The sequence below is a fragment of the Embiotoca jacksoni genome, unplaced genomic scaffold (assembly GCF_022577435.1).
Source record: "Embiotoca jacksoni isolate LCO1_2020_lvr unplaced genomic scaffold, fEmbJac1.0.p SCAF_28, whole genome shotgun sequence".
Taxonomy (NCBI): Eukaryota; Metazoa; Chordata; class Actinopteri; family Embiotocidae; genus Embiotoca; species Embiotoca jacksoni.
In genome coordinates, this window is record NW_027185379.1 from 691781 (window position 1) to 718247 (window position 26467).

The window sequence follows — 26467 nt, forward strand, 5'->3', positions numbered from 1 at the left end:
CTGAGAACTTGTGCTGTGTTTGTGTGCTATTTTTATAGTGTAACGCGTGTTGTTTCCTCCTCCCACCAGGACGAGCCCAGCACGCTGCAGCTGCTGAAGAAACACTTGGTCCTGGAGCAGACCATCGAGGACTACGCCGAGACCATCGGCCTGCTGTCGCAGCAGTGTCGCCAGCTGCTGGAGATGGGGCATCCGGAGTGGTGAGCATGGAAACACACACGATCTGTCGGCCATCGCAACTACAGAAATGCATTTAATTTTCAGCATAATGACTACATTCGAATGTTTTTTTTATTTATTTTTTTTTTATTTCAAAATCCACTCGTCAAATTAAAACTTTAAGAAAAGTTATTTTATCACAGGCCGTTTTTTATTTCATGTTTGACCTTTCGAAGACAAATGTGGAGTCTTATTGGTTTCTTTAACTGCAGCAACAGCCGAGCAGTTTTCAGAATTAAAATCATTTAACTTTGTCACCTAGCATTGGTCACGGGTTGTTTTGGGTTTTTAGGACAAAGATAATATTGAATTTAAAAGGAATCGCTCTTTCAATTCTAAATTTAGGATGATGGCAAATGGTACAGAAGAACTTCAAGGTTTTTTCCTTTTGAATTTTGCAGTCTAGCAAATATTCATATATTCATATTAAGTATTTGTGGCGTGTTAATCCATAAAGATTGTATGTGCAGGTTTCAAATGCAGCACGAATGCCCACATCCTCCTTCCGTCCGTCATCTGCCGACCTGTTGGAGGAAACTGAAGCTGAAGGTTTTCCTCTACTTGACCCGACACTGTTTTCTTCCACAGCGAGCAGATCAGCAAGCGGCAGTCCCAGATCGACCGTCTGTACGTTTCTCTGAAGGACCTGGTGGAGGAGAGGAAGAGCCGCCTGGAGCAGCAGTACTGGCTCTACCAGCTCAACAGGGAGGTGGACGAGCTGGAGCAGTGGATCGCTCAGAGGGAGGTGGTCGCCAGCTCGCCTGAACTGGGTCAAGACTTTGAGCACGTTACTGTAAGTGTGTTAGCAGATGGCGTGTGCAGATGAATAATAGATTGAAGAAAAACATTTTTATTTGAAATTAAAATAACAACTCTGGTCTCATTTGATTATGACATCAATTTATGTCCGTTGATAGGACAGTAAATGTACCAATTTAAAACACGTGGTTTTATTTACTTTTTGCAGAATAATAGACGTTCATTTATTAAACTAAAGTCTTTTCTCTGGGTTACTTCCACCGCCGCAGGTCCTCCAGGAGAAGTTTACAGAGTTTGCGTCGGAGACGGGCGGCGTGGGGCAGGAACGAGTGACGGCCGTCAATCAGATGGTGGACGAGCTCATCGACTACGGCCACTCGGAGGCGGCCACCATCGCCGAGTGGAAGGACGGGGTGAACGAGGCCTGGGCCGACCTGCTGGAGCTCATGGAGACCCGCGCGCAGATGCTCGCCGCCTCACACCAGCTGCACAAGTTCTTCTCCGACTGCAGAGAGGTACGACACATGAGGAACAGGGCTGAGACCGTAAACTGCAAAACGACACAGATATGAGAAAGGAGTTCTGATTAGGAGCAGATGAATTTTGTACGATACAGATATGATGAAGTTGGTATTATTTAAAAAAGAAACATCAGAGCTACACATTTTATAAACTTTCCTGAAACCACAGAAGAGAGTTTTTAAACTTAAAAACAGTCCATGAAAATACAAAAAGAGTCCCACACACTGTCCATATGGAAAACTCCTGCACCGCCTTACGTTCTGTTTTTCAGGTTTTATTCCAGATTGAGGACAAACATCGACGGCTGCCGGAGGTTCGTGCTCGGCAGGGCAGCACTGCCAACACCAGCACCCTGCAGAGACTCCTGCACAGCTTCGAACAGGACATACAGCTGCTCGTCACTCAGGTACGGCAACACGCACCTGAACACACGGCCTGGAAACCGTCCTGACCCAGTAAAGACTAAATCCCCAACTTATGTGGACCAAATTTCTGGTATACTGATAATTCATCCTTTTTTTTTCTGCTCATAAAAGCCTCCGAGTTTAATTAAATTGCTATTACTTTCCTTAAATTCAACTGATAGTCAAATCTTTATTTAGTTGCGAGTCTGACATTTTCTTGGCCAAATTACCTTCTTACGCAGCATTTATTTTGCTTAACGTAGTCTCTGCCGTGCACCTGGGGAACACCAACAGTACATTTTGCTGAAGAACGATGCAAAACCGCAGCTGCTCTGTGTCAACTCTGGTGACAGAGCCTGTACCATTTGGCCCGGACTAAACTCAGCTGTCAGGGCAGCTGTGTTGTGTGCGTCATTTGGAAAAACAAACTTTCTCCTCCATTTTTTTGTATTTCTTTTTAATTTCTTTTTTTCTTCCTTTCCCACTCCGTCAGGTGCGTCAGCTGCAGGAGAGCGCGGCCCAGCTCAGGACGGTGTACGCCGGCGAGAAGGCCGAAGCCATCGCGTGCCGGGAGCACGAAGTGATGCAATGCTGGAAGGAGCTGCTGACGTCCTGCGAGGAGTGCCGAGTGCAGATCACCACCGAGACGGACAAGCTGAGGTTCTTCAGCATGGTCCGAGATCAGATCATGTGGATGGACTCCATCATCTGTCAGATAGGGACAGGAGAGAAGCCCAGGTATCTCCACGCAATCTGGGCCGACCTTAACGTCTTAACATCCCGCATTTTGATTGCTTGTAAAGTACTTTGAATTACGTTCGATTTGTTGGAAATGATTGATATTCCAAATTTGACGCTTCAAGTAGTGTTGTATTTCACCAACGACTGAGAGGCGTTTTGTTCTAATCCGGTGTAACGTGTGCTCTGTGGTTCCTGCAGGGACGTGTCCTCGGTAGAAGTGCTGATGAACTATCACCAGAGTCTGAAGAGCGAAGTGGAGGCTCGCAGCCGCAGCAGCCTGGAGTGTATCGAGATGGGAAAAACCCTGCTGGCTGCTAGAAACCCTGCAGCTGAAGAGGTGAGATGAGGAAATATGGTGACGATTTTAAACTTTTCTCAAAACTTTAAAAATACAACTTTAATCGGATCACTGCATTGTAATAATAATATTACCAATTAAACTTTTCCAATTAAAATTCCATAATATAAACTATTGATCTCGGGCTTTGAAAAACCTTAAAGGTTTATGAATTTTGAAATCATTCTTTAAAAAAAAAAAACTTTTTGAGAAGGATTTAATTGACTTAAAAGTTTTTTTTTTAGTTTTTTTTTTACGTAAAACACCAGATTTATCAGCAGAAAACTTACCAGACGTGTGATGTTGTCATTCTGATGTTGCTGATTGGGATTCTTAGATCAAGGAGAAGCTGGACAAGGTTATGGCGAAGCAGCATGAGCTGTCTGAGAAGTGGGACAAGCACTGGGAGTTCCTGCAGCAATGTGAGCGCGCACACAGGCCTAAACTCTTTCAAACAGCCGGTAGAGACGGATGTAAGAGGTGAATCTTTATTTCTACTGTCCCGCCGTCAGTGTTGGAGGTGCACCAGTTTGCCCAGGAGGCGGTGGTGGCGGAGGCGTGGCTGACCGCTCAGGAGCCGTTCATCAACAGCAAGGAGCTGGGCGGGAGCGTCGACGAGGTGGAGCAGTTGATTCGCCGACACGAAGCCTTCCGCAAAGCTGCCGCCACCTGGGAAGAGCGATTCAGCTCCCTGCGACGGCTCACCACGGTAATCTTCATCATCACTATTGTGTAAATACCGCCACTATCCAGCTATTATCAGTTGGAAGTAAGAGCTGAGGTTTTCCCCCACGTGGATGAATTTCCATTCACTATTCAACACAATTCACTTCGTAGTCTCGAAGGTTGATTGTAAAGCCGCTTCTGTATTTTTTTCTTCCCGCAGGTAGAAAAGATGAAAGCCGAGCAGAGCAAACTGCCCCCGACCCCTCTGCTGGGTCGTAAAGTCTTCCTGGACCCCCAAGATGCCTCACAGAGTCCATCCACCCTCCCCCGCCTCCCGATCTCCCCCGTCATGAGAAAGACCATCTATGAGCAGAATGAAGCCAGCTCTCCTCCCTCTCCCTCGCCTGCCACCCCGACACCCTCTCCGTCGTCCGTGGCTCGCCGGCTGGGGTCGACGGTCGCCAACTACACTCCTGTGATGAACGGCTCCAGTTACCGCCAGACCCTGGAGGCCCGGCACGGCGGCGTGGTGGGTGTGGCTGCGGGACTGGGCCAACCCGCTCCTTCCTCGATTGCGTCCATTGCCACGGCGGCCATGCTAGTCTCAGCCAACCAGGCGCGAGAAAGTGCCGGCACAGCAAGAGAGCAGGTAGTACAGGTGATGAGTCACCTGCATCCGGCGCAGGCTGCGAGGGAACTGGAGGGGAAATCGTCCCCGTACCTACGGCAAGCCAAAATCAAACACTTAGACGATGCTGTGACGCCGCTGCTCGTGGCCAGCCGGCTGGAGAAAGCCAGGGAGAGGGAGCGGGGGAGGGAGAGAGACATCATGATGGGAGAGATAGGGACAGAGAGAGCAGAGGTGGCGGTGATGGCCGAGGTGGTGCTTCAGGAGCCGGGGCGGGAGCGTCTGCACAGCGAGCCCACCAGAGGGTCTCGGGGATCCAGGACCGACCCGCTGGGCCACGCCGAGCCGCAGGGCCAGACGCACGCCTACCACCGGGACCACCGGATAGAACGGCAGCTGTCCAGCGAGCAGCTGATCCAGGCACGCAGGGACGAGCTGCCTCCGGAGGTGTGGAGGGAACAGGCCGGGAGGCGGGAGAGACGGACGCTGGAGAGGCAGACGTCCAGCGAACAGGAGGGACACGGGAGCCACGAGGGCCGGCGGAGAGAGAGGGACAGACACCGGCTGGACAGACAGGAGTCCAGCGAGCACGACACCGGGAAGGAGCACTCGGACAGGCGCTCGGGAGGAGGGTGAGTGCGCCGAGGGGTCTGTTGAATTATTTTTACTGTCATCTTTTCATGTGAATTCCCGATGTGATTCTGTCCTCCGCAGAGAAAAGAGATCCACCCTGTTAGAGATCGTGGAGCAGCTGCAAGAGAGAGAAGCCGCACAGGTCGGGAGGTTTAGTGTTTGTTTTATATTCTGTCGCTCACTGGCCGAACGTTTTCAACTCAAGACGTAGTATCTACCTAAACAGAGGGAACCTGATTGAGCATATGTTGTTTGTGAATTGGATAATAGTGGTAGATAAGTTTAATATAGGAACCAAATGACTTCTGACTCCTCCCCCTTCCCGCCCACAGGCCCGCGGCGAGGTGCCCCGCCTTCCAAACGGCGTACCGGAGAAGATTTCCCGCCCCGAACGGCCTCGCGCTCGGGACAGACCCAAACCGCGACGCCGACCGCGACCCAAAGAGGCGGGAGAGACCACGCGGCGGTCCCGGTCCGCCCCGGCCCAGAGCAGCCCGGCGGTCCCGCAGCCGCCGACACACACCGCGCACCACGAGGGCTTCCTGTTCCGCAAGCTGGACATCGAGACCCTGAAGAAGAGCACCAACAGGTGGGTGGTCAGGGTCACGATGGGAGTCATTTCCACTGGAGGTCCAGAACAGGGGTCATCGGGAAGGAGGACGGACGCTGGTGTCATGGGAATCAGACTTTTCCGCTTACAGTTTGGTACCTCGGGACGGTTCTTATCGACCTCTCTCGGAGCACCGAACACTTCCGTCCGCGTCCCATGACATCACCGCCCCTCCCCAATTCACTCCTCCGAGCGACGACGATGACGGGGCATGACTTTAGCATGCTGAGCTCACCCACTCCGCTGACACTGCGTCTGACATGTCGAACAGGTGCACGACAGACACCGGCTCAGGTCGACACGTGATCGCAGGCCGACACTCAGCTCAGCTTTCAGCTGTTTCCTGTAGTCGGCAGAAATCGATCAAGTTTTGAAATGAACGAGCAATATGTCCGAATTTGGAGCGATATTCGTTACCTGCTGTCGGCGCTGTCAAAAACAATAGAGTTGTTTTCATAAGGCTGCAGTGGAGCTGTAAGAGGCAGATTGATGATTTGTACTGAGGGGAGGTCATATTGATTCATCGTAATCCATCGTTATAATTGTTCAAACTACCTCGCTGTATTGTTGACGTGTCGAGCAGCTGTTTTTCAGTGTTTTCTCTGGTATTTAAGCAGTTACTTAATTGTAGGCACAAGCATGCAGAAATGGAAACATTTAGACTTTTGAATTACGAGTGGCACCGAGAAACACTTCTGGATCTCTGATGTACGTCATCGCTGATTATTAGTGTGAAAAAACATGCAGACGAGAGAGTTACACGAATTAGAAGAGCAGCCCTCAGAAATCTCACGGCATGTGAAAACTCCGTGCATGATGCTTAGGATGCCTCCTGATCTAACACGGGCCATCAGAACAAAACACACACAAACACAGCCGAGGTGGTTGGCTCGCTAGCAGACTGGCTGGCTGGCTGATGAATGCTGCTGGTCACTTAACCACACACACACACACACACACACACACACACACGCACACACACACACACACGCACACACGCACACACACACACACACACACACACACACACACGCGACCTGCCCTCCACAGATGACCACCCTGCTTCCTCCTGAGAGACACCAGCTTCAAAAGTCTCTCCCTGCACTGCCCTCTGGTGGCTGGGCTGACCACGCACAGCTAAAAGCTCATCCCTCCCTCCCCCCTCCCAGCTGTGGATGAGTCCCACTCACGCGCCCACTCAAAGGCAATGGATGTGTGTGTCGTATGTACATGCCCTGTAATGTACATGGCAAAGGTAAAGCATAATCCCCCGAATGGCTTAACATGTGGACGCGTGTGAATCTCCGAACCGCTCCTGGTTGGGCCGACCGTGTGCTCTTCACGCTGAGACGGAGAGGACACGGAGAGGACACGGAGAGGACACGGTCAGCCCACGTGGAAGGAAGGGTTGAGATTCAACCCGTCTCTGTTACATCTCTACCTGACGAGACACTCAAGTTGATGTGCACATTAATATTCTGGTGTTACTCAGGGTAAACCGTGTGCTAGGATACGGTGCATGTGAACGTTGTCTACTCTTATTTATCTCGTCGACGACGTGAACGACAGATCGCATCACTTTTGGGTTGCAGCGTCATTTCTCGTTAATTAAAGATATCTTATCGGCTGTTTCTAAAAGCTGAAACATGTTCTGTTCAATAGTCTTGAGATAAACTGACATCTGATACTGTAAAGGATTGTCTGAACACTTTATCTAATCAAAAAAAAAATCAAAGACTAACCAGACTAATTCATTATATAATATAATATAATATAAGACTTATGACGCCTGTTAGCTCGCTGTATGATATCCACTTTAAGATATGTCAGACGGTGTGATGGCACCTCGATGAATCACTGTGTAAGTGATGTAGTGGAGGGGTGGGAAAAAAAACAGGTAGGTGTCATCCATCCATCCATCTATCTAAAAACTATGCAGCGTGAAAAGGACTTTATAAAAAGCCTTTCTGACAGAAATACAGAGCGTTCGAGTTTAAGATGATGCTGCAAAGGTTCATTGTTGTTAAAGTAAAACAGCGAGTAAACAAACTGAAGAGCAATATTTCTTCATGTTGATTTAAATGATGTGACTCTTACACACCGGGAGTTTAAAAAAAATGAAAGGCTTAATTTCCCTTAATGTCACTTAATCCACTTTTAAATGTAACTATATTAGATTGTAATGTTATCTTTAGCCGTGTAGACATCTTATCACATGCACCTTTGTTCTCTGACAGTCTGTATCTATTGTTAGCTCACAGATGTATTTGAAATCAGGATATTAAGCTGCACACAGACAGCTCCCTCTGAATAAAAACCTACAGCACTGTGCAAATGTTTGAGGCACTAAAAAGTCATGTTTGATTATGTATTTAGATTTATTAACGAATTTAAACTCTTTGCCTTTAAATCTAAAACACACATTAGTAGGTGTCTCGTTGTCTCTTCGTGTAGATCAGGCCTCTGTTGGACTGTTGCAGGACTGAACGAAGTATTTTTATGATTTTTCCTGCAACGTTTGAGTTTTGAAAAACATTTAAAAGTGCCTAAAACTTTTGCCCACGACTGTATATTCTGATGTTAGTGATTAACTGGAATGCCGTGTGCATGTAAACACACTCACGGAGGGGAAAAGAAGCATGATGAGACTTTAAAGTTGTTTTGTTGATTAAAAAAAAAAAAAAAAAAAATAGCATTTAACCAACCTCCCCCCCCCCCCTCTCTTTTCTCCTCCCTCCTTCGGTGCTGCTCTTCCTGTCTCCTCCAAGGTAAGTGATATATAATCCTCAGACAGAAACACAGAAGGTGTGTGTAGCCTCCCTCCCCCGGTCCCTCCACCCCCCCCCCCCACCCCCCACCCACCACCCCACCCACCCACCTCCTCCGTCTGTGCGTCTGTCCGTCCCTCCGTCCGTCGGTCTGTGTTTGTTCGGCAGTGTGTTTCCTCCTCCCTTCTTGGGGCTGGTCCATCCCGCCTACCTACCTGTCTGCTCTGGTCAGGTGAGTGAGGTGTTAGCTTAGCGACAGTGACTCTGCAGCTCTCCCTGACTCCCCCCCATCTCCTCCCTCCCCCCTTGCCTCCCCCAACCACCACCTCCCCCCCGTGCACCTCCCTTCCACCTGTCCCTCCTCCCCCTCCTCCTCCTCCTCCTCCTCCACTCTCCCTTCCCCCGCACCACAGCAGGTCATGGGTCAATCTGTACTGCGTGCTGAACAAAGGGGAGATGGGTTTCTACAAGGACGCCAAGAACATCGGCACGCCCTACAACAACGAGCCGCTGCTCAACCTCTCCCACTGCCACTGCGACGTCACCAACGGTTACAAGAAGAAGAAGAACGTCTTCACGCTCAAGTGAGGAGCTGTTTCCGTGTCCATATTTACTTTTGTTTTGTGCAGACTTGGGTTCAAAATCTAATTTGTGGTTGTTGTTTTTTTTGCCTTCCTTTAACATCGGTTTTCACTTTTTAGGGCACCAGTGATGCCAAAATGTGCCAAAATCCAAATCACATTGATTTTGACTTTTGTGATCTTTAACTCATAAATTTACATGAACCACAAACAGCAACACTTTCTAATTGACCTTTGAAAGAGCTGTCAAAGTCGTACTGACTTTTGGATGCAGTTATAATCCCTTCTAGCCAGCTTCTGGAATCAACAACACAAGGACAGTTAATATTTAGATTTTTAATCACAGAAACATATTTTAAAGGCTGTTTATATAAACGTTTGTAACCAGTAATGATATTAAATTTGTGACAACTTGGTTTTATAACTTGGGAGAGATTGTATGTGATATTTATATATCTTGTGTCTGCAGGTATCAGTAGGCTGTTGGTCCATTTGGTGAAGAAAAAGATATAAATATAAATAAAATATACCATAGAGTTCATTTCATAAAACTATGTTATCCGCTGGGTGTTTTTGCACAACACTGGAAGTAACATTCATCTCCTCTCATCGCAGAACGAAGGACGGCAGCGAGTTTCTGTTTCATGCAAAAGATGAGGTGAAGCTTTTTCTGTTTCTCATCACAATCTTGAAATATCTCTTCACCGCTCAGACGAGTCCAAAATACATCCAAAATAGTAACAACCATTATCAGTGCATGTCTAATCAGCTGATATCTGCCCACCTCCCACCTCCTCTCCCACTACAGGAGGACCTCAAAGCTTGGGTGAACAACATCACCGCCAGCATTTCGGAGCACGAGGAGATTGCCAAATGGGGTCAGCCCCAACCAACTACCTCATCCACCGACGAGGGCACGCGCCGCGACGGCAGCAAGGCGGACAACAGGTCAGAGCGAGGCGGCGAGCGCTCGGACCGGGCCGAGCGAATCGAGCGCGCAGACAAAGAGAGGGAGAAAGAGAGGGAGCAGGACAAGGAGAAGGAGAAGGAGAGGGAGAGAGGCGAGCGGTCAGAGAGGTCAGATCGGGGCGGGAAGTCGGACGCGAAGCGCTCGGAAAAGTCCAGTAAGAAAAAGTAAGCCCGGTGACGGATCGGTCGGGATTTGAAGCGTATGAACTCCGGAACGGGAGGCGGGGCCGTAGACTGGTAGTGACACGCCCCCTTCCTCCTCTCCACCTCCAACGCCGTCGACAAAGCAGCTGCGTTCGGATGGAAAAAGAAAGGATTGACCCAGGCTCACCCATAGGACGGACAGGACGGTTTGATTTCTCTCTCTCTCCTCTCCCTCTCCTTCTCTCTTGTGTCTCTGTGAGAACACACAGAGCCACTGACGCCCCCCCCCCCCTCCCCCTGGTGGCCGCTTCAGAGAACTGCAGAGGGCGGAGTTTCGTGCTGCAGCGATAACGCGCGAGAGAGACGGGACACGTTACGTCGAAAAGGCTGATACCGATTGCTGGTAGTGCGATAAAACGTAGCTCATACTGCTCCATGTTTGTTTTTTCTATGAGATGAGCTGTATCTATGTATTTCCTGTCTGTCTGTCCTATCTACTGTATCTACCCGTCTGTCTGTAAGTCAAGACATCCTACACTATGTCTTATTAGTCCTTGGAAAATCGAAAGAGAATGAAATTATGCCAAAATCTTTTACAGACAAACATGGATTTTTTTTTTTAAACCTGTTTTATCCAGTTTATCCGTTCTGTCTCGAGGTCGAGCCGCGAAGAAAACGTGGAAGTGAAAGCGGTTTTAGTTCGATATACAAACGGTACTGACGCATTCATCGGGAGGACTGATGAACATCTTCAGTTCGGTGCTGATCCCAGGAAGGCGGATGGTTTCAGACAAAAGAGGAGTAGACGGGTGACCGGAGAGATGAACTTCAAAAACTTCTTAAGAATAATAATAATAATAATTTTTAAAAAAGCAAAACAAATTATTAGAAATAGCATTTAAAGGCCTAAAATCTTAGAAATATCACAGATTACTGATATTTTCTAGAAATTTCATCCCATTTAATGTTGAAAACTTCTCACAATAAGGAAACCAAGCAGCGTCCCTTCATTTGTGTAGAATTTATTTAGGATTACAGATTCTTCTAGTGAAGATCTCTGCAGGACGCTGAAGTCAAAATGTGTTGTACCTGTTGCATAAACAATACAGGACAGTTTGGGCTCCCACTTTATTAAGGTACAGACAGACGTGTTCAGAAGAGATTCAAACTCTGGTTCCCAGGGGCCTCATTCATTAAAATATTGTTTAGTCTTTTTTCTTTAATTAACAAATTCATAAGCAAAAAAAAAATCTGAGCATTCATATTTTGTGTAACTGTACAGGCAAAGATTTACATCCTGATATCTCGAACAAAAATCTGCTCAAATTTGCTTGTAAGCTGCTTTTTACCGTCCACATCAGTTGTCCATAAATTACATGTTTGGCTTTTGGTCATAAGCACAAAATCTGCTCAAAATCCTGTTTTTGATGAATGAGGCCTTCGGGGCTGAAAACAGGCTTCATCTGCTCTTTTATTCTCTCACAACATCGAACTACACGTCGGCTAATCTCTTTGATTCATTCACACAAATGTGTTTCATCCGTTTTTATACAGAACTCAAACAATCTTGTGTGTGGCGTGTGCGTGTGCGTGTGCTGCTGCTCTCCCAGGGTCTCCATAGCTCTCAGGTTATTTACGTTGGTGTGTGCTTACCGTGTGCTTCACACATGTTCATATGTTTGTCCCCCCAGATGCCACCTCAGTCGCTTAGTTAACGTCCGGTTCACAACACAGATCTACACACACACACACACACACACACACACACACACACACACACACACACACACGCAACTCCTAACCTAACTCATCAGGTTTAAAAGGTCGAAGGTTATAAACATGTTAGAGAGTGTGAAACAGAAATGAGTGAATTAAGAAATGAGTACGTGTGAGAGTGACGCACCAGTGAGAGTCGGGATTTCAGGCTGACCAAATATTTGAGAAGTGGTTTCAACTGTAAGTTGTCAGATTGCATGTTTTCGCTTGGAGAGAAATCACTCGTCTAAAAAAAAAGAAAAGAAAAAAAAACCCCGCTTGTCTTTGCGGCACTGACTCGGCATCCACACGTCAACATTGTTATTTTATTTTTCTGTAAACAACACAACAAAGCCATAAACAACTGGGAAACATGAACTGTCACAAACTAAGTTCCCTGCTCCGGCAGGTGCAGAGAAGAGTTGAAAGCTGGTCGGAAAGCGTTTAACATCCTTTTCAAGTACGAACGCTGTTTCAACATCGCTGCTGTGTGGAAACCTCGTTCGCTGCAGCTCGGCTGTTTTTGATTCTTTTAGTTAAAGTCCAACTGAAATTCGCTGCGTAATTAAAGCAGTATTTCTTGGTGTGTCTGTTTGATTGACAGGCCTGAGGTTGTAGTCAGGTTTCTGCTGTAGGTGGGCGGGGCTTAGTGTCCTCAGGTTCCCCAATCAGATGCACTTCTCTCTCTCTCTCTCTCTCTCTCTCGCTCCTCCCTCCAAAATAGTAAAATGGCGGTTTGTCCAAAAACGGCGAGATTTCTGCTTTATTGCGGGTTTTCCAGTTTTAATATTAAAAAAAAGGACAAAGAAGGTGAAGATTGGTTGGTTTCTCCACCTCCTTTTTAAAGGTGATCATCTCGACAGTTTTCAGTGAAATAGATGTCTGCCAAGTCTCCGTCTTAATCTCCGAGAGCCTTTGCATGTGCAGTATTACGGACTGAACGAGCGTCGTGTCTGTGGCGACATTCCCGAGAAAAATCAAAAGCAGCGAACAGTTAGTGACGCGGTGGGCGGAGCTAACGCAACATACTCGCTCTTCAACTGCCAACCGACCGACGTCACAACAGGCAACACGTAACTCTGGGAAGTGAAGTCTAAAAAAAAAAAAAAATTAAAAAAAAAAAAATAATAACCTGCAGTTACAGCTTATCGCCACAGGGGCCGCCAAAGAGAACAAAACAGATCTTCGAGATTGTGACTCTGAAGTGCAGCTTCACAGAGCTCACTCTCCAAAGCAAACTCGTTCCTTCATTCTGCTGCCGGTGACAGAGACAACCTGCCAGCCATTCAAACGCATGTCACTCCAAGAGACATTTTTATTTCTTATTTCTTTCAATGAAAAAACACAGAAATTATTTTTGACTGCAAACAGAAATGAGTTGACGAGATTTCAGTTGGACTTTAAATGCTGAAGTTTACTTGTTCCCTTATGATCGGTTAGTTCGATCAATTCATTTTCAAGGCCACAGAGCCCACTCATCATTTTTCAGATATCTGTATTTACCAGGTAAACTTTATCTTTTTAAGCTTGTAATAATACAGTTACCAGCTAACACCTATGACATCTGGCTGTTTCAGGTTTTTTAAGGTTTTCACTTCAGGATTTTAAATTTTCTCCTGACCCTGTTGGTCCCGTTTGTGTTCATCATATGAAACATGTCTGGAAAACTTGTAATTTTCTTTTTATCTTTTTTCGATCACAATTTTTATGCATCTGAATTAGGTGTGAATGCCAGATCAATGCAATCATTTACATGCATGTTGGACACAGCAAACACAGTCAAGAGTTAAAAAGAAGTGACTTTTTTTGAATGAGCTAAACTTCCATGTATAAAAGTGACAGAGAAAACCGTCCTGCTGCTGACGGATTATGAATCTAACAGCATAATAAACCAACACATGTTGTGGCTGTCGAGACACACAGGACAGAACGAGCGGGGTGCAACGAACCCAGCGACATGGTTGACATCACGACCGACTGAAGGTTCAAAGAAATGTGGAGATTTTGTTTGGGGAGGGTTTGGATGAGGCGCCCTGCCTGTCTGTCTGCCTGTCTGTCTGCCTGTCTGTCTGTCTGTCTGCGCTGTTTCTGATCACATCAGCCTCAGTCTGTCAGCTGAGATGAAATGACCAATAAAAATACCTTTTGGTTTGTCTTTAATGTATTTATAGTCGGTGTTTTTATTTTCTCACTGGAGATGAATGTAATGAACCTTCGTTTGCGTCGGTGTTTCTCATCCTGCTTTCGTGACGACAACTTTGTAGATCAAACGACGGTAAAATCGAAACGCCAAACCAGGAACGTTCAGTTAAACGTGTTTGTTTCCACCGAAGCGGACGGAAACACCGCTTGGGATTTTTGTTTTTGTTTGTGATGCCATTCAGCCGCTAACATAAACACACGTCGGCTCTCGGACTGACGTGTTTCATCTCGTACACCAAAACTGCTCAGTAGTATGCAGTAATACGGAGTGTAATTCATGAGGATGGTCGAAGGGTGTGTTCAGGGATTCACCTTGTTGTTGTTGATGATGATGATGATGATGATGATGATGATGATGATGATGATGATGTTCATGGTAGCAATGAGACTTTATGCAACTCTTTCTTTGCACTAAGGACGGTGGCCTGTTGCAGAGCTGAGGCCTGATGGTCAGTGGTGTGGAGGGGGGGGGGGGGGGGGCCGTCACATCCAGACCAGTTTTCATGTTCTCCAGAGGAAATCCCAGCTAGAACTAAAACAGTCAGCTGAAACAAATTCAGTTTTTAATTGTTTATGTCATTATGTGACATTTTGCTGTTTTTTTTTCTTTTTAAACTTCATATCTTCGTGACCAGTTTGTCAGATAAAACATTGCGTCATCTTGAGCGCCATAAATTTGTGATGAGGAGTCATTGTTTACGAAACTTTTTGGAGTCCAAATTATTCACCGTTTAATTGGGGGGGAAAAATAACCAAGAGAATAATGAATAATGGAAATAATTGTTATTTCAGCCCAAATTCATAGATTGCACACACACACACACACACACACACACACACACACACACACACACACACACACACACACACACACACACACACTGCCTGGAATGTGAAATTATAAGGAATATTTAGACTTTAAAAAGGGCTCTGAAGACACTGAAAATTACTTTTTATTTTTTATAGATAACCTTTGTTTATGTGTTTCTGAGGACAATCAGGGCGGTTAAATTTAACAACACATGCACTTCATTCATTCAGTATCCCCGAGGTTGAACTTCAGTTTTGATTTTGAATACGCTTGGCTCTTTTCTTGGATGGGTGTTGTGTATAAATGCTGCAGTATAAAAAAGGATCCTGTTTAATAATAATAATAAAAAAAAACAGGTTTATTATCAGTTTCCCATAAAGCTGTTTGTAGTAAATAATAATAAGATAACATTTGCAGTATAACATCTTTCTGTGTTGTATGTGGACCACATGCCGTGCTCTGAATATTTTGGGGACTTTTTGAGGACATGGAAATGGTTTATTGCACTAAAAGAAAGCACAATATTTGTTTTTTTTTTTTTTTTGATTCAGTCACATTGAAGCCAATAAACTCGTGCTCCATATCTGTTTGGCATTTCTGCTTTGAAAAGTGTAACTTTGACTTTTAAACCATCAGGATTATTCAGACGTCATCCTCTTGTCTTGAGACAACTCGAGCAACTACAAAGACCTGCGACAAATAGTTGCAGTGAATCATTTTTAGTGTTTTCTTTTTCTCCAGACATCAGCTTACGCTTGAACTCACTTTTCAGGGGGGGACCAGGAAAGCTGAGTTATTGGGGTGCATCAGAAGAGACTCCCCAATTTTATTGCCAGCCAGCTGGACCTTCACTGCATGTCATTGCCCTGCTGCCTTTCCCTGCATTTCATCACATTTCCTGTCTGTCTCCACTGAACAAAAGGGGGAAGAAAAAAAAAAATCCCCCCTCCCCCAAAAAAATAAATTTAATAAAAAAACAAAACTCACTTTTCTGCTGGGAAAAAAAAAAATCAAAACTTCATGTGCATCAAGCAGATTCAAGCAAAAAAAAAAAAAAAACATCTCTTAATGTTACTCCAGGGACCCTTTTCACACCTGCCAAAGACAAAGCAGTAAATACTGGTTATAATTTGGTGTTTCAGCTGATCTGCTGCCACAGTTTCTTCCCTCCCGGGAGCCCCGAGCACCGCTGTCTATCTGCCCTCAGCCTCTCTGTCTCTGTATGCCTGCACAGCAACCTGATCGTGTACAAATGTATTTGCTCAGAAGTATTTTCTGTAAAAAAAACAAATGAGAAAAAAGATGGGTTTTTTTCATGGTGATGCCTGAAAAACTGCCCCTTGTCTTTGACTTTTCTGAGTCTGTGTTGAAGTGAGATTGTTGATCCACGCCTCCTCCACACAAACGCATCAGGACAAAGAGGGTGCATGAATGACATAGTCTCTATTACAGTACTGCTGTGCATGTCTTGAAGTCCCATCTCTCCACTATACAATCACTGTAACATACCGGGGCGACACAAACTACCAACATGGAAAAAGGTGAATGAATGAACCAATAATGTACAAAATGATCAGAACCAACTGCGAATCATTGACTCTGTACAGTTGTTTCTTTGAATTGATAATACAGATTGTGATATTAAAAGATCATGTTTGAGTGTCTTTTTGTGACGCATTTAAGAGTGTTATAAAGGAGACAAGGACCTTTTTTTTATGGATTTTTTTTTTTTCCCACAAAGTTACAGAACTGTTTTATATCATATTTTGGACGACATGCTTTAGTATGACTTTTGGGTCACTTTTTGGCCGCCACACCGCGGGCACACCGATCGACGAAAACAAATTCTTATGATAACTTTTAATTCCCAACATGTTAGTAATATTATAGTATTATAATAGTATTAGTATAATAATCACTTGAATAACAATACAGCTTTCGGGCCATAATAAAAAGCTTCACTATTGGGCAATTTCACTAAAAGTCTGCCAGGGTACAACTCTATTATCGACCGCTGATTTTAGTTTACCGCGGCTTTTGTTTTATAACGTAGAAATGACACGTAAAGCAAACATAGACTTTGCCAGAAGCTCACACACGAGCGAGATAAGTGAGGAAGCTGTGAGGACTTAATTCTTAAACTGCACTGACTTTAGGAGTTGGGACATTTATTACAACATCTGAAAGAAACAGGAATGATCAAAATAATTTAGTTGGCAGTGAACTGTTGTTTTTACTTAAAAAGTTATTCAGGTCTCAAAGGGGATCTCTAACCCTGGTCCATGCTCCGAAACAGCAGGTGGCGCCTTAACGCTTGCCGTGACACCCAAAAGATGACACCGGAAGCGGATATGCAACACGGACCTTTTTCAGGTGTGCACAGGCCGTCAAACAGGAAAGCGGACGTAACGGTCATCACAGAAGAAAGACTCGTCGTCTCACACTGTGCACAATTTCAGTTCTTTACCGAGGCTCAAACATGTGTTCCTCCTTGTCGGACACCGCAGGATAAGATTTGAACCCAAACAGAGAAAGATGGAGGCGAGGTTCGGCAGCGAAGTGGCGTCGATCGTGGAAGTCGCCGTCCGGGCGACGCTGTCCGTGTTCCGGACCGTCTGGGCGGAAGAGGCGCCAAACGCGGAGTGGGACGAGGCGAAGTTCGGCGAAGTCCAGGAGGTCGAGAAGTGCCTGGTGGTCCAGATCCACAAGGTGTTCACGGAGTTCTCCTCGGAGCTGCTCGAGGAGAACGAGGCTCTGCGGGCCAAAGTGGAGCAGCTGGAGGACGTGCTGCAGAAGAAAGCCGGCCAGCTGGAGCAGGAGCTGGAGGCCCGCGTCGGCCAGCTGGGCCGAGACATGGAGCAGCTGGAGATGGAGCTGAAGACCATCAGTGACGGCGGGACACAAGCCGGACACGTCCTGCTGCAGGACGGCCCGCTGATCGGTGAGGGGCAGCTGTCAATCAACAGATCGGTCGCTTCGATGAGCGCGTGAAACTTGTCAGCTAGAATTGAATTAAAACGTCAACTTTGACCTTTAAGCCCCGCGTGCAGACGGGGACTGTTGTATTGATTAGTGTGCTGATCAGGGCTTTATTATGAAGGGACATTGAACGTTACACGAGGACACGTGAATGATTTTGTTGTCTTTGTTGTGTGTTTGTTAGTTTCTGTTTTGGATTATTTAAAATGTAATTTTTTTTTTCATGAGCAGTCTTCACTCCATCCTGACGGTGAACTTTAATTCAGCTTCGTGACGTCATGTCTCTGAACACAGAAGGACCAGCGCTGTCAGCCTCCGCCAATCAGGATGCCCCGACGTCCCCGGCAAACGGATCCTCCTCCAATCTGTTGCCGGTTTCGTCTGGAACCGCCGAAGTCCTCACAAGCTCCGCGGTCCCCGAACCCGCCGCTACCCCGACGGTGCCGCCGGCGGGTGCCGGTCAACTCGTCAGCTGCCCCCCCGACACCGCGGGAGAAACGCCGCTCGTCTTCAAACGGTCGCCGCCTCAGGACGTCCCCGGTCCGGACGCCGTCGCCGGCCTCGACTGGACGCTGCGAAAGGTCCGTGTTTCTCATCCGAAGTCCGTTTTCCCGCGCTGCTCTTGTTTGTCTTTCAGGTGATGGTTTTGAAACTTGTCTGTTGAAGAAGAAGAATCACAAATACAGAAACATCTCGGTCGGTGTTTTGTGGAGGTTCGGGTATTTAATGGCACAACAAACTGTATGAATTAGAGTCCAAAACTTTAGTAGTCGGGACCACAAAAAAAAACCCGCCTTAAATAGACGATTCTCGATAACAAAGCAAAAAAATAAATGTAAATAAATAATTTGCGTTGAACTTTTTTTTTTTTAAGATTAAACTCAAATGATTTCCCTCGCAGAAATCTTTGGAAGGAGAACTGTCGGGCAGAACGAGGCGGACGAGGAGGCCGTCTGACAAAGCTCAGAGAGGTACGACCGGCGCCGCGGACAAATCGGTTAAGAGAGGAACTGAAGATGCAGAAAGGAAAAGACATACTAACTTGTACATTTTGCATTTTCAGTCTCCACCGACGCGGAAGAGAAAGCGACGTCGTTGGACGAAGGGCAGAGCAGAGGCCTCAGAAACCGAGAGGCCCAGACGGCGAAGCGCTTCCTCTGCGAGCACTGCGACGCCGGTTTCCACCGGAAAGGCGAATTGAAGAAACACATGCTCGTCCACAAGAAGCCTTTTCCGTGCGAGCGCTGCGGAAAAAGTTTCTCGCAGAAGAAGTCGCTGGAAAATCACCTCTTGTGTCACGAGGCCACCAAATCCCCGCTGCCCTTCCCGTGTCCTCGCTGCAAGAGGTCGTACCGGAAGGAGCAGTCGCTCCAGAATCACCTGAAGCGCCACCAGCGGTCGAAGCCGCCGAAGCAGTTCTCCTGCGACCAGTGCGGGAAAACGTTCCGGCTCGAGCAGTCGCTGGAAAACCACCTGCTGCGCCACGAGAAGTGGAAGCAGATGTTGAAGTGTCAGTTCTGCGAGAAGATGTGCAGGACGTCGGTGCAGCTGAGGTCTCACATGGCCGTGCACTCGGAGGAAAGGCCGTTCAGCTGCGCCACGTGCGGGAAGGACTTCAAGAGCAAAGACACGCTGCGCTTCCACCAGCTGGTGCACAGCAACGCCAAGAAGTACAAGTGCACCATGTGCGAGGAGACTTTCAAATACGCCCATTCGCTCACGGTGCACATGAGGAAACACACCGGCGACACGCCGTTCATCTGCCCCATGTGCAGCAGGTCCTTCAGGACGGGCACCGGCCTGAAGAAGCACAGCGTGGTTCACACGGGGGAGAAGCCGTTCACCTGCCACGTGTGCGGCGCCAGATTCAGCCTGAACACCAACCTCAAACGGCACCTGCGCATCCACACGGGCGAGAAGCCGTTCACCTGCCAGGAGTGCGGCAAGAGCTTCTCCGACAACAACAAGCTCAAGACGCACATGCTGATCCACGGCGCCCGGAAGCCCTTCATGTGCGACCTGTGCGGGAAGACCTTCCTCTTCAACTGCAGGCTGCTGATGCACCAGAAGTACGTGCACGCCGACGCCAACGAGCAGACGGACGGCACGCAGAGCTTCTTCCAGACCCGGCGGCAGAGCGGCAAGTCGCTGGTGAAGCCGTTCAGCTGCAAAATCTGCCTGAAGGGTTTCAGCGCCGCGTGTTCGCTCAAGCTGCACGAGAAGGGCCACAGCGAGCACAAGGAGTTCAACTGCGGCGAGTGCGGGAAGTCCTTCCACAACAAGTACTCGTTCAGCTACCACCAGCGGAGCCACGCGGGCGAGAAGACCTTCGTCTGCGACGTGTGCGGGAAGGGCTTCTTCCACTCGGCGAGTCTGAAGCAGCACGGACGCATCCACACCGGAGAAAAGCCGTACAAGTGCGACCAGTGCGGCAAAGCCTTCCGGACGGACGGGAACTTTTACCGACACTTGCGGATCCACACGGGGGAGAAGGCGTTCGAATGCATGTACTGTCACAGGAAGTTCCACCAGTCCAACCAGCTGAAGTCGCACCTGCAGGTGCACACGGGGCAGAAGCTGTACTCGTGCCAGCAGTGCGGCCGAGGCTTCTCCGACTCGAGGCAGCTCAAGAAGCACAGCTGCGACGGGTCGTGAGCGTCCCGATCGCGACCCGGGAGTCGTCAACCGAGTGGAGGCGTTAGTTTTTAGTGCGTACGAAAATAACTTCGTTAGTTTCATCTTCACAGTTTAACAGTTAAGATATTGAAAGAAGTTGATCTAAAAATAAAAATAAATTAAAAAAAAAAACTTTGATTGTATCATGATGTGGGAAAGGGATTCTTGTTTGACTTTATTTAAGCTCAGCCCTTAAAAGCTGCAGTAACTCATCATCTCGATATAAAAGAATTAAGGGATTATTAAAAAAAAAGTGATTAATATTAGGAAACGTAGTTGCAGCTCTACTCTCAGGTTAGCAGCATTGTTTGTGGCGTTTAGATTTTTTTTTAATTTTTTGCTTCAATAACCTGCAAAAAAAAAAAGAAGAAGAAAAGATGGTACTGTTTATGTTAATAAAACATTGTGGCTGTTTAAAAATCCCACTCATTTGAAACCAAACGAGATATTAAAGTGGGAAACGTCTGTAACTGTTTTAGGATGTAATTGATTTACTGATTTATCACTTAAGTTGTTACTTAAGGCTTTTATGTTCTTAATTTGAAGATGTTCTTGAACAGTTAATATTTATGTTTTGTGAATCAAGAATCCGATTGAATGCCATTAAGATGTAATTATTTTCAAAAATGGAAATGTACTTTCTAATGTACAGCTCCCTGTAATATGGCCTCCATCTATATATATTTTTCGCTCATATTCGCAAATAAAGAACATGTGCACTTAAAGCCAATGTCATGAGTTTTATTTTGAAATTTTTAAAAGTGAGCTACTTCCATTTCCGGAATCGACGGTGCTAAAACTCGTGCTGTTTTTTATTTATTTATTTTTTTAACACTGCCGTTTTGTTATTTGCACAGTTGTGAACCTGTGGATGTAAAATGTCAGAGGACTTGGTGTTTTATTCACAAACAAAGTCCATCATGGAGACGCTCATAAAAAGCGCCGTCGATGTTCTCGGAAGTCTGAAGGAAGAAACTTCCAGCAAGGAGCTCCGCGCGGGACGAAAGGTGAGTCGGCGGCAGATGTTGTCGGTGCGTGTTAGATTCACGCATCGGCGGCAGATGTTGGCGGTGCGTGTTAGATTCACGCATCGGTGACTTGCTGACGCGAACAGACAGACTCGCTCGTTTAAAAATGAACCACATCAGAGAGTCTGTGTCTGGAGGAGATTGGACCTCCGCAGCGAAGTCGAGCAGAAGACCAGCAGCAACAACAACAACAACAAAGATGGCGGACGCTCGTCGCTGAGTAGCTGGCTTCAAAATGTCAAAACCACGTTTAAATAGTAATCTTAAGATGCAGTTGTATTTTATATTTTTTTTTGTACTATAAACCGCAGGAGGACGAAACAGTCAAATGTTTTCGGTAAACGTAAAAATCATGAGTTGTAGCTCCTATTCAATTAAAAAAAATAAAAATAAATAAACTTCACATCATTTTTGACCATTAGTTCCTCAACATTAGATGAAAATCAAAAAGAAGTAGTCCATATGGGAGAAGTCCTTCAGGGAGTTTTGATGCTCTCTTCCTCAGCCTCACAAAGGATGTGTTTGAGGAACTGTACTTAGTTATTTTCCACCACTTGGATTTATGACACCTTTTTGGGGGCATCATTATTTCCTACTGTAAATGTATCTTAACAACTGAAAGGGGAGAAAAAAAAACATTAAAATAAATGCATTAAAATTATTTTTTTTTTCTCTTACCTCTCACAACCTTTAGATTTACCTGGTGACCCTTCAGAGGGTCCCAAAGGACTTCATACCTGCAGAAAATGATTTCTGATTATTATATTAAATGCTTTTTATTCAGTGTTTCACATATCTGATAATAAACTGTTTTTATTTGAAATCCTCTCAGCCAGATTTTGACTGCATTGTGGAAATGTTGGCGCAGGAGGCGACCAGAAAGGTCAGCGGCGTTTTCTCCCTGCTGTCCTCGGCGCTGCGCTCCGACAGCAGGAGTCTGAGGGCCCGAGTGGGGCGGCTGGAGGCCGAGCTGAAGGCCGCGACTGAAGGTTTTGAAAACGCCAGACGGTGGAGAGAAAACGTGCTGAGCGGCTGCCCGGTGCTGTTCGAGCAGAGCGGCTTGATCTTCACCCTGAAGCCGCTCGGAAAGCTAAACCGAAAGACGGATAAAGAATCGGAGGGAGTCAACGAGTCATCGCCTCCTGCTGCTGCTGCTGCTGCTGCTGGTGGACGGGACGCCGGTAAGTTCCAACTAAAGGAGAAAAATCCACTCAAAAATACGATTAAAAGTTGATTTAAGTGGAAAATCATGAGCCCAAACGTGACGAAGATGTCCGACTCACAGGACTGGAGGGACGCTGATCAAACACATCCGGGACCAGCGTCCAATAAAAAGTATAATTTACACATATTTCAGATTGCAAATCATTTTTAATCTGTGGAGAAATTACATTTATTTCACACATGCAAAATTCTCTCAGCAATAATTCACACTCAGTAAGTTTTATATTTTCAAAGTTAACATATAAACAACATATGGGGATATAATAATACAAAAAAAATGTAATGCAGGTTTTACAACGCACTTCTGGACTGGATCAGGTTATTGGGGAGTTTTCCTGAAATCATACATGTTTTTTTTTTTGTTTTCAGAAGGAGCACAGATTTAAAGTCATTAAAAAATATATATTTGTGAACTTCGTGCCAGAGATTTCTCAAAAGTAAAATTTTATTCAAATTAAAAACAATCGATAAATAACAGAAATAAATAAATGGCAACACCAGCGTCTAATAAAATAACAGTTAAAGTCAGATAAATGCAGTAAAACAAGTGAACTAAATTGAAAAGAACATAATGATTTAGAGGATTTACTATTATTTATCAGCTGTTATCACTGTCCTGAGAAAAGACATGAATTTCTGAGAAAATGTATGAAATCACAATATTATATATAATCTATATATATGAATAATATTTATTAAGAGTGCATATCGTATCATTTCATAACCGTCATAAATATTATTTTCATCCAGTTGTGAAGGAAAAATTTGACCCAGACAGAATAACTGAATCCAGCAACAATTAATGTGCGTTTGTTTGTATTTTCTACCATTTTAGTTTCTTGTTCAGAAGGCGGAGAAGCGACAAAGGAGTCGACTTCATCACCAGGTGAGATTTTAACAGTTATGTACGCAAATATTCCACATAAAAAAAAAAATGCAGGAATAAAAACGTTTGACTCCGTAAGAAGTTTTTAATCCACGGCTGCAAAATTCGAACACTTCAGTGTCATTTTACGTCATTAAAAATGATATTTCTGAGCGCGCACGTTGACTTCCGTCTTTGACTCTCCAGGTTCAGACACGGCAGAACTTTGTACGGCGACGAACCCAGCCGGACCCAAACCCTCTCGGGAAGCAGAGGTCGGGAGGAAAGGAGGGAAGGTGTTCGTGTGCGACGTCTGCAACAAGAGCTTCAGCCGGCGGTTCCACCTGACGAAGCACGCCAACACTCACGGAGAACGCCGGCCCTTCGCCTGCGCCCAGTGCCCGAGGAAGTTCGGGAACGCGGCGGCGTTCGAGTATCACCTGCTGCGACACGAGGAGAAGAAATACGCCAGCTTCGCGTGCCGCCTCTGCGACAAGACCTTCAGAACCAAAATGCACCTGAAGACCCACCAGCTGGTGCACACGGACACGAGGCCGTTCGTCTGCTCCGCCTGCGGGAAGGCCTTCAAGACCAAACACAACCTGCGGGCTCACCAGGTCGTGCACGCCGTGGAGAAGCCGCACAAGTGCGGCGAGTGCGGGGAGAGTTTCCGGTACGCCTTCACGCTGCAGTGCCATCGGAGCGTCCACAGCGGCGAACATCCTCACAAATGCACGGTGTGCGGCAAAGCTTTCACGAAGCGGCGGTCGCTCAGGACGCACCAGTCGGTCCACCGGGGGAAGACGTTCACGTGCGAGACGTGCGGCGCCGGCTTCACCCTGCAGCACAACCTGAAGAGACACATTCGCATTCACACCGGCGAAAAACCCTTCGAGTGTAAAGTGTGCGGCAAGAGTTTCATTCAGGACAACAAGCTGAAGGCGCACATGCTTCTCCACGGGGCCTCGAAGGCGTTCATGTGCGACCTGTGCGGGAAGACGTTTCTGTACAACTGCCAGCTGAAGAAGCACCAGAAAGCGGCGCACGACGAAAAACGCGGGCAGGCGGTGAGACGACGAGCCCGGGAGCGAGGCGACCGCCGGGTCATCTACCGGCGGGACCGGACGACGCTGGACGTCACGCCGTTCGGCTGCAGGACCTGCCGCAAGGGCTTCGACACCGCGGGTTCGCTGAAGCGGCACGAGCTGATCCACACGGGCCGCATGCAGTACGCCTGCGACACGTGCGGGAAGTCCTTTTTCTACAAGGCCACCTACGACTACCACCGGAGGGTCCACTCGGGGGAAAGGCCGTTCGGCTGCGACGTGTGCGGCAAGCGGTTCATCATCCTTCAGGCTCTCAAGTCCCACAAGCTGCAGCACTCCGGGGAGAAACCGCACGAATGCGAGCAGTGCGGCAAGGCCTTCAGGATCTACACCAACTACCTGAGGCACCTGCGCGTCCACACGGGGGAGAAGCCGTACGAGTGCGAGGTGTGCGGCGTGAGGTTCAGGCAGCTCGGACACGTCAAGTTTCACATGCAGGTCCACACGGGGGAAAGGCCGTATTCCTGCAGCGGCTGCGGACTCGGGTTCTCCGACTCCAGGCTGCTCAAGAGACACAACTGTGGCGAGAAAGGCCAGAAAACGCCGGGGAGCGCGCTCGCCACGTCCTGACGGGACGTGTTCACGCAACTACAGCGAGAGTCTCCGAACCGGGACCGAAACGAGAAGTCACCGCTGGATCCAAATATCAAATAACATAACTGCATTGAATTTATGTCATCGTGAGCTCTCTCGTAGGTGCTGACAATCTTTTACGGAGTTTTACCTGCACAGATGGATTTACACGTTTCAGGCGTTTTATCATTTTGATCAAATGAAAGCGTCTTCGCAAACACAGCAGGACTTGTACGCAAAAATCTGTTCTAATAAAGGTTTTTACATTTTAGGATTCTTTTATAAATCATTCCATATTTTCCAACGATATTGGATGTTATATATGTTCAAACAGAAAAAATAAATAGTCTCAAGTCTTAACAAGACTTATCAATACCTTAATTGGTATCTTTGGAACTGATAGTATGACTTTTGGGTCACTTTGGCCGCCACGCCACGGGCACACCGATCGACGAAAACAAATTCTTATGATAACTTTCAATTCCAAACATGTTAAGAGGGCACAGACTCAATTTCAAGTCGGTCCGACAGAATCTGAAGGAGGAGTTTGTTAAAGTACAACATGTGCGAATCGCCAAAAATGGCGGACTCCCTGTTCAGTTGACGTAATGGTGCGTTGTAACTTTTTTGTTTGTCTAGGTATGTCCACCGAATTTCGTGCATGTAGGTAAATGGAGCCGCAGGGGCATCTGTTTAGGGGGCGCTAGCGAGCCATTTGGCCACGCCCACTCGCGACTCCACTAAAATACCAAATGTTTCGCCGGGAGAGATGGGTGTACCAACTTTTATGAGTTTTTGAACATGATAAAGCCTCCAAAAATGCAGTTGTTTACGGAGAATCATAATAATCGCTTGGATAACAATAGGGCTTTCGCACCATCGGTGCTCGGGCCCTAAATATATCTTTAGTACTGTGCAGCTGTAGTGTGTAACTTTAGGAAACTAACAGCTATTATTCATTTCTGTTAATTCCTAACTGTGACCACCGGAGGCAGCGCGAGTTTTAATGATTTCCTGAGCAGAACAAATATTAAAAGCCTCTTTTCTAGTATAGTTTCAGTTCAATCACTACAAATAATCTACGAGCAGATATAGATAGTATTGATTGTACTGTAGGGCTGCAGTTCGTGGGTTTGGCCGCTGGAGGGCATGTGAACTCGCATGCAAATTTAGAAGGAAAAAAAAAAGAAAAGATAGGACGCTTCCGGTGAAAACCTTCACAATAAGATACTTCAAAATACTGATGTTTTGATGTAACATTTACATG

At 46.5% G+C, this 26467-nt stretch overlaps 2 protein-coding genes across 5 annotated transcripts in view; both read left to right on the plus strand.

The window, feature by feature from the left end:
* Positions 1 to 13900, plus strand: part of LOC138205235 (spectrin beta chain, non-erythrocytic 4) — a 66506-nt gene extending 52606 nt beyond the window's left edge. For 3 of the 4 annotated variants that reach the window (XM_069161005.1, XM_069161007.1, XM_069161008.1), the window contains 14 exons: positions 70 to 200; positions 808 to 1012; positions 1248 to 1493; positions 1772 to 1906; positions 2398 to 2642; positions 2844 to 2982; positions 3320 to 3404; positions 3495 to 3691; positions 3869 to 4908; positions 4991 to 5051; positions 5242 to 5498; positions 8701 to 8871; positions 9484 to 9526; positions 9677 to 13900. In XM_069161005.1, coding sequence (XP_069017106.1) covers positions 70 to 200; positions 808 to 1012; positions 1248 to 1493; positions 1772 to 1906; positions 2398 to 2642; positions 2844 to 2982; positions 3320 to 3404; positions 3495 to 3691; positions 3869 to 4908; positions 4991 to 5051; positions 5242 to 5498; positions 8701 to 8871; positions 9484 to 9526; positions 9677 to 10006 — 3285 coding nt within the window. In that variant the 3' untranslated portion in view covers positions 10007 to 13900. The remainder of the gene's footprint in view (positions 1 to 69; positions 201 to 807; positions 1013 to 1247; positions 1494 to 1771; positions 1907 to 2397; positions 2643 to 2843; positions 2983 to 3319; positions 3405 to 3494; positions 3692 to 3868; positions 4909 to 4990; positions 5052 to 5241; positions 5499 to 8700; positions 8872 to 9483; positions 9527 to 9676) is intronic. The other variant, XM_069161006.1, reaches the window with a different exon arrangement.
* Positions 13901 to 17020: 3120 nt separating this feature from the next.
* Positions 17021 to 25471, plus strand: LOC138205213 (zinc finger protein 721-like). The gene is made up of 8 exons (XM_069160974.1): positions 17021 to 17690; positions 18023 to 18309; positions 18630 to 18699; positions 18792 to 20379; positions 21270 to 21411; positions 22265 to 22613; positions 23492 to 23542; positions 23729 to 25471. Exons 1-8 carry the CDS (start codon positions 17285 to 17287, stop codon positions 25195 to 25197), a joined length of 4362 nt encoding a protein of 1453 aa, XP_069017075.1. The 5' UTR covers positions 17021 to 17284; the 3' UTR covers positions 25198 to 25471.
* The last annotated feature ends 996 nt before the right edge of the window (positions 25472 to 26467 follow it).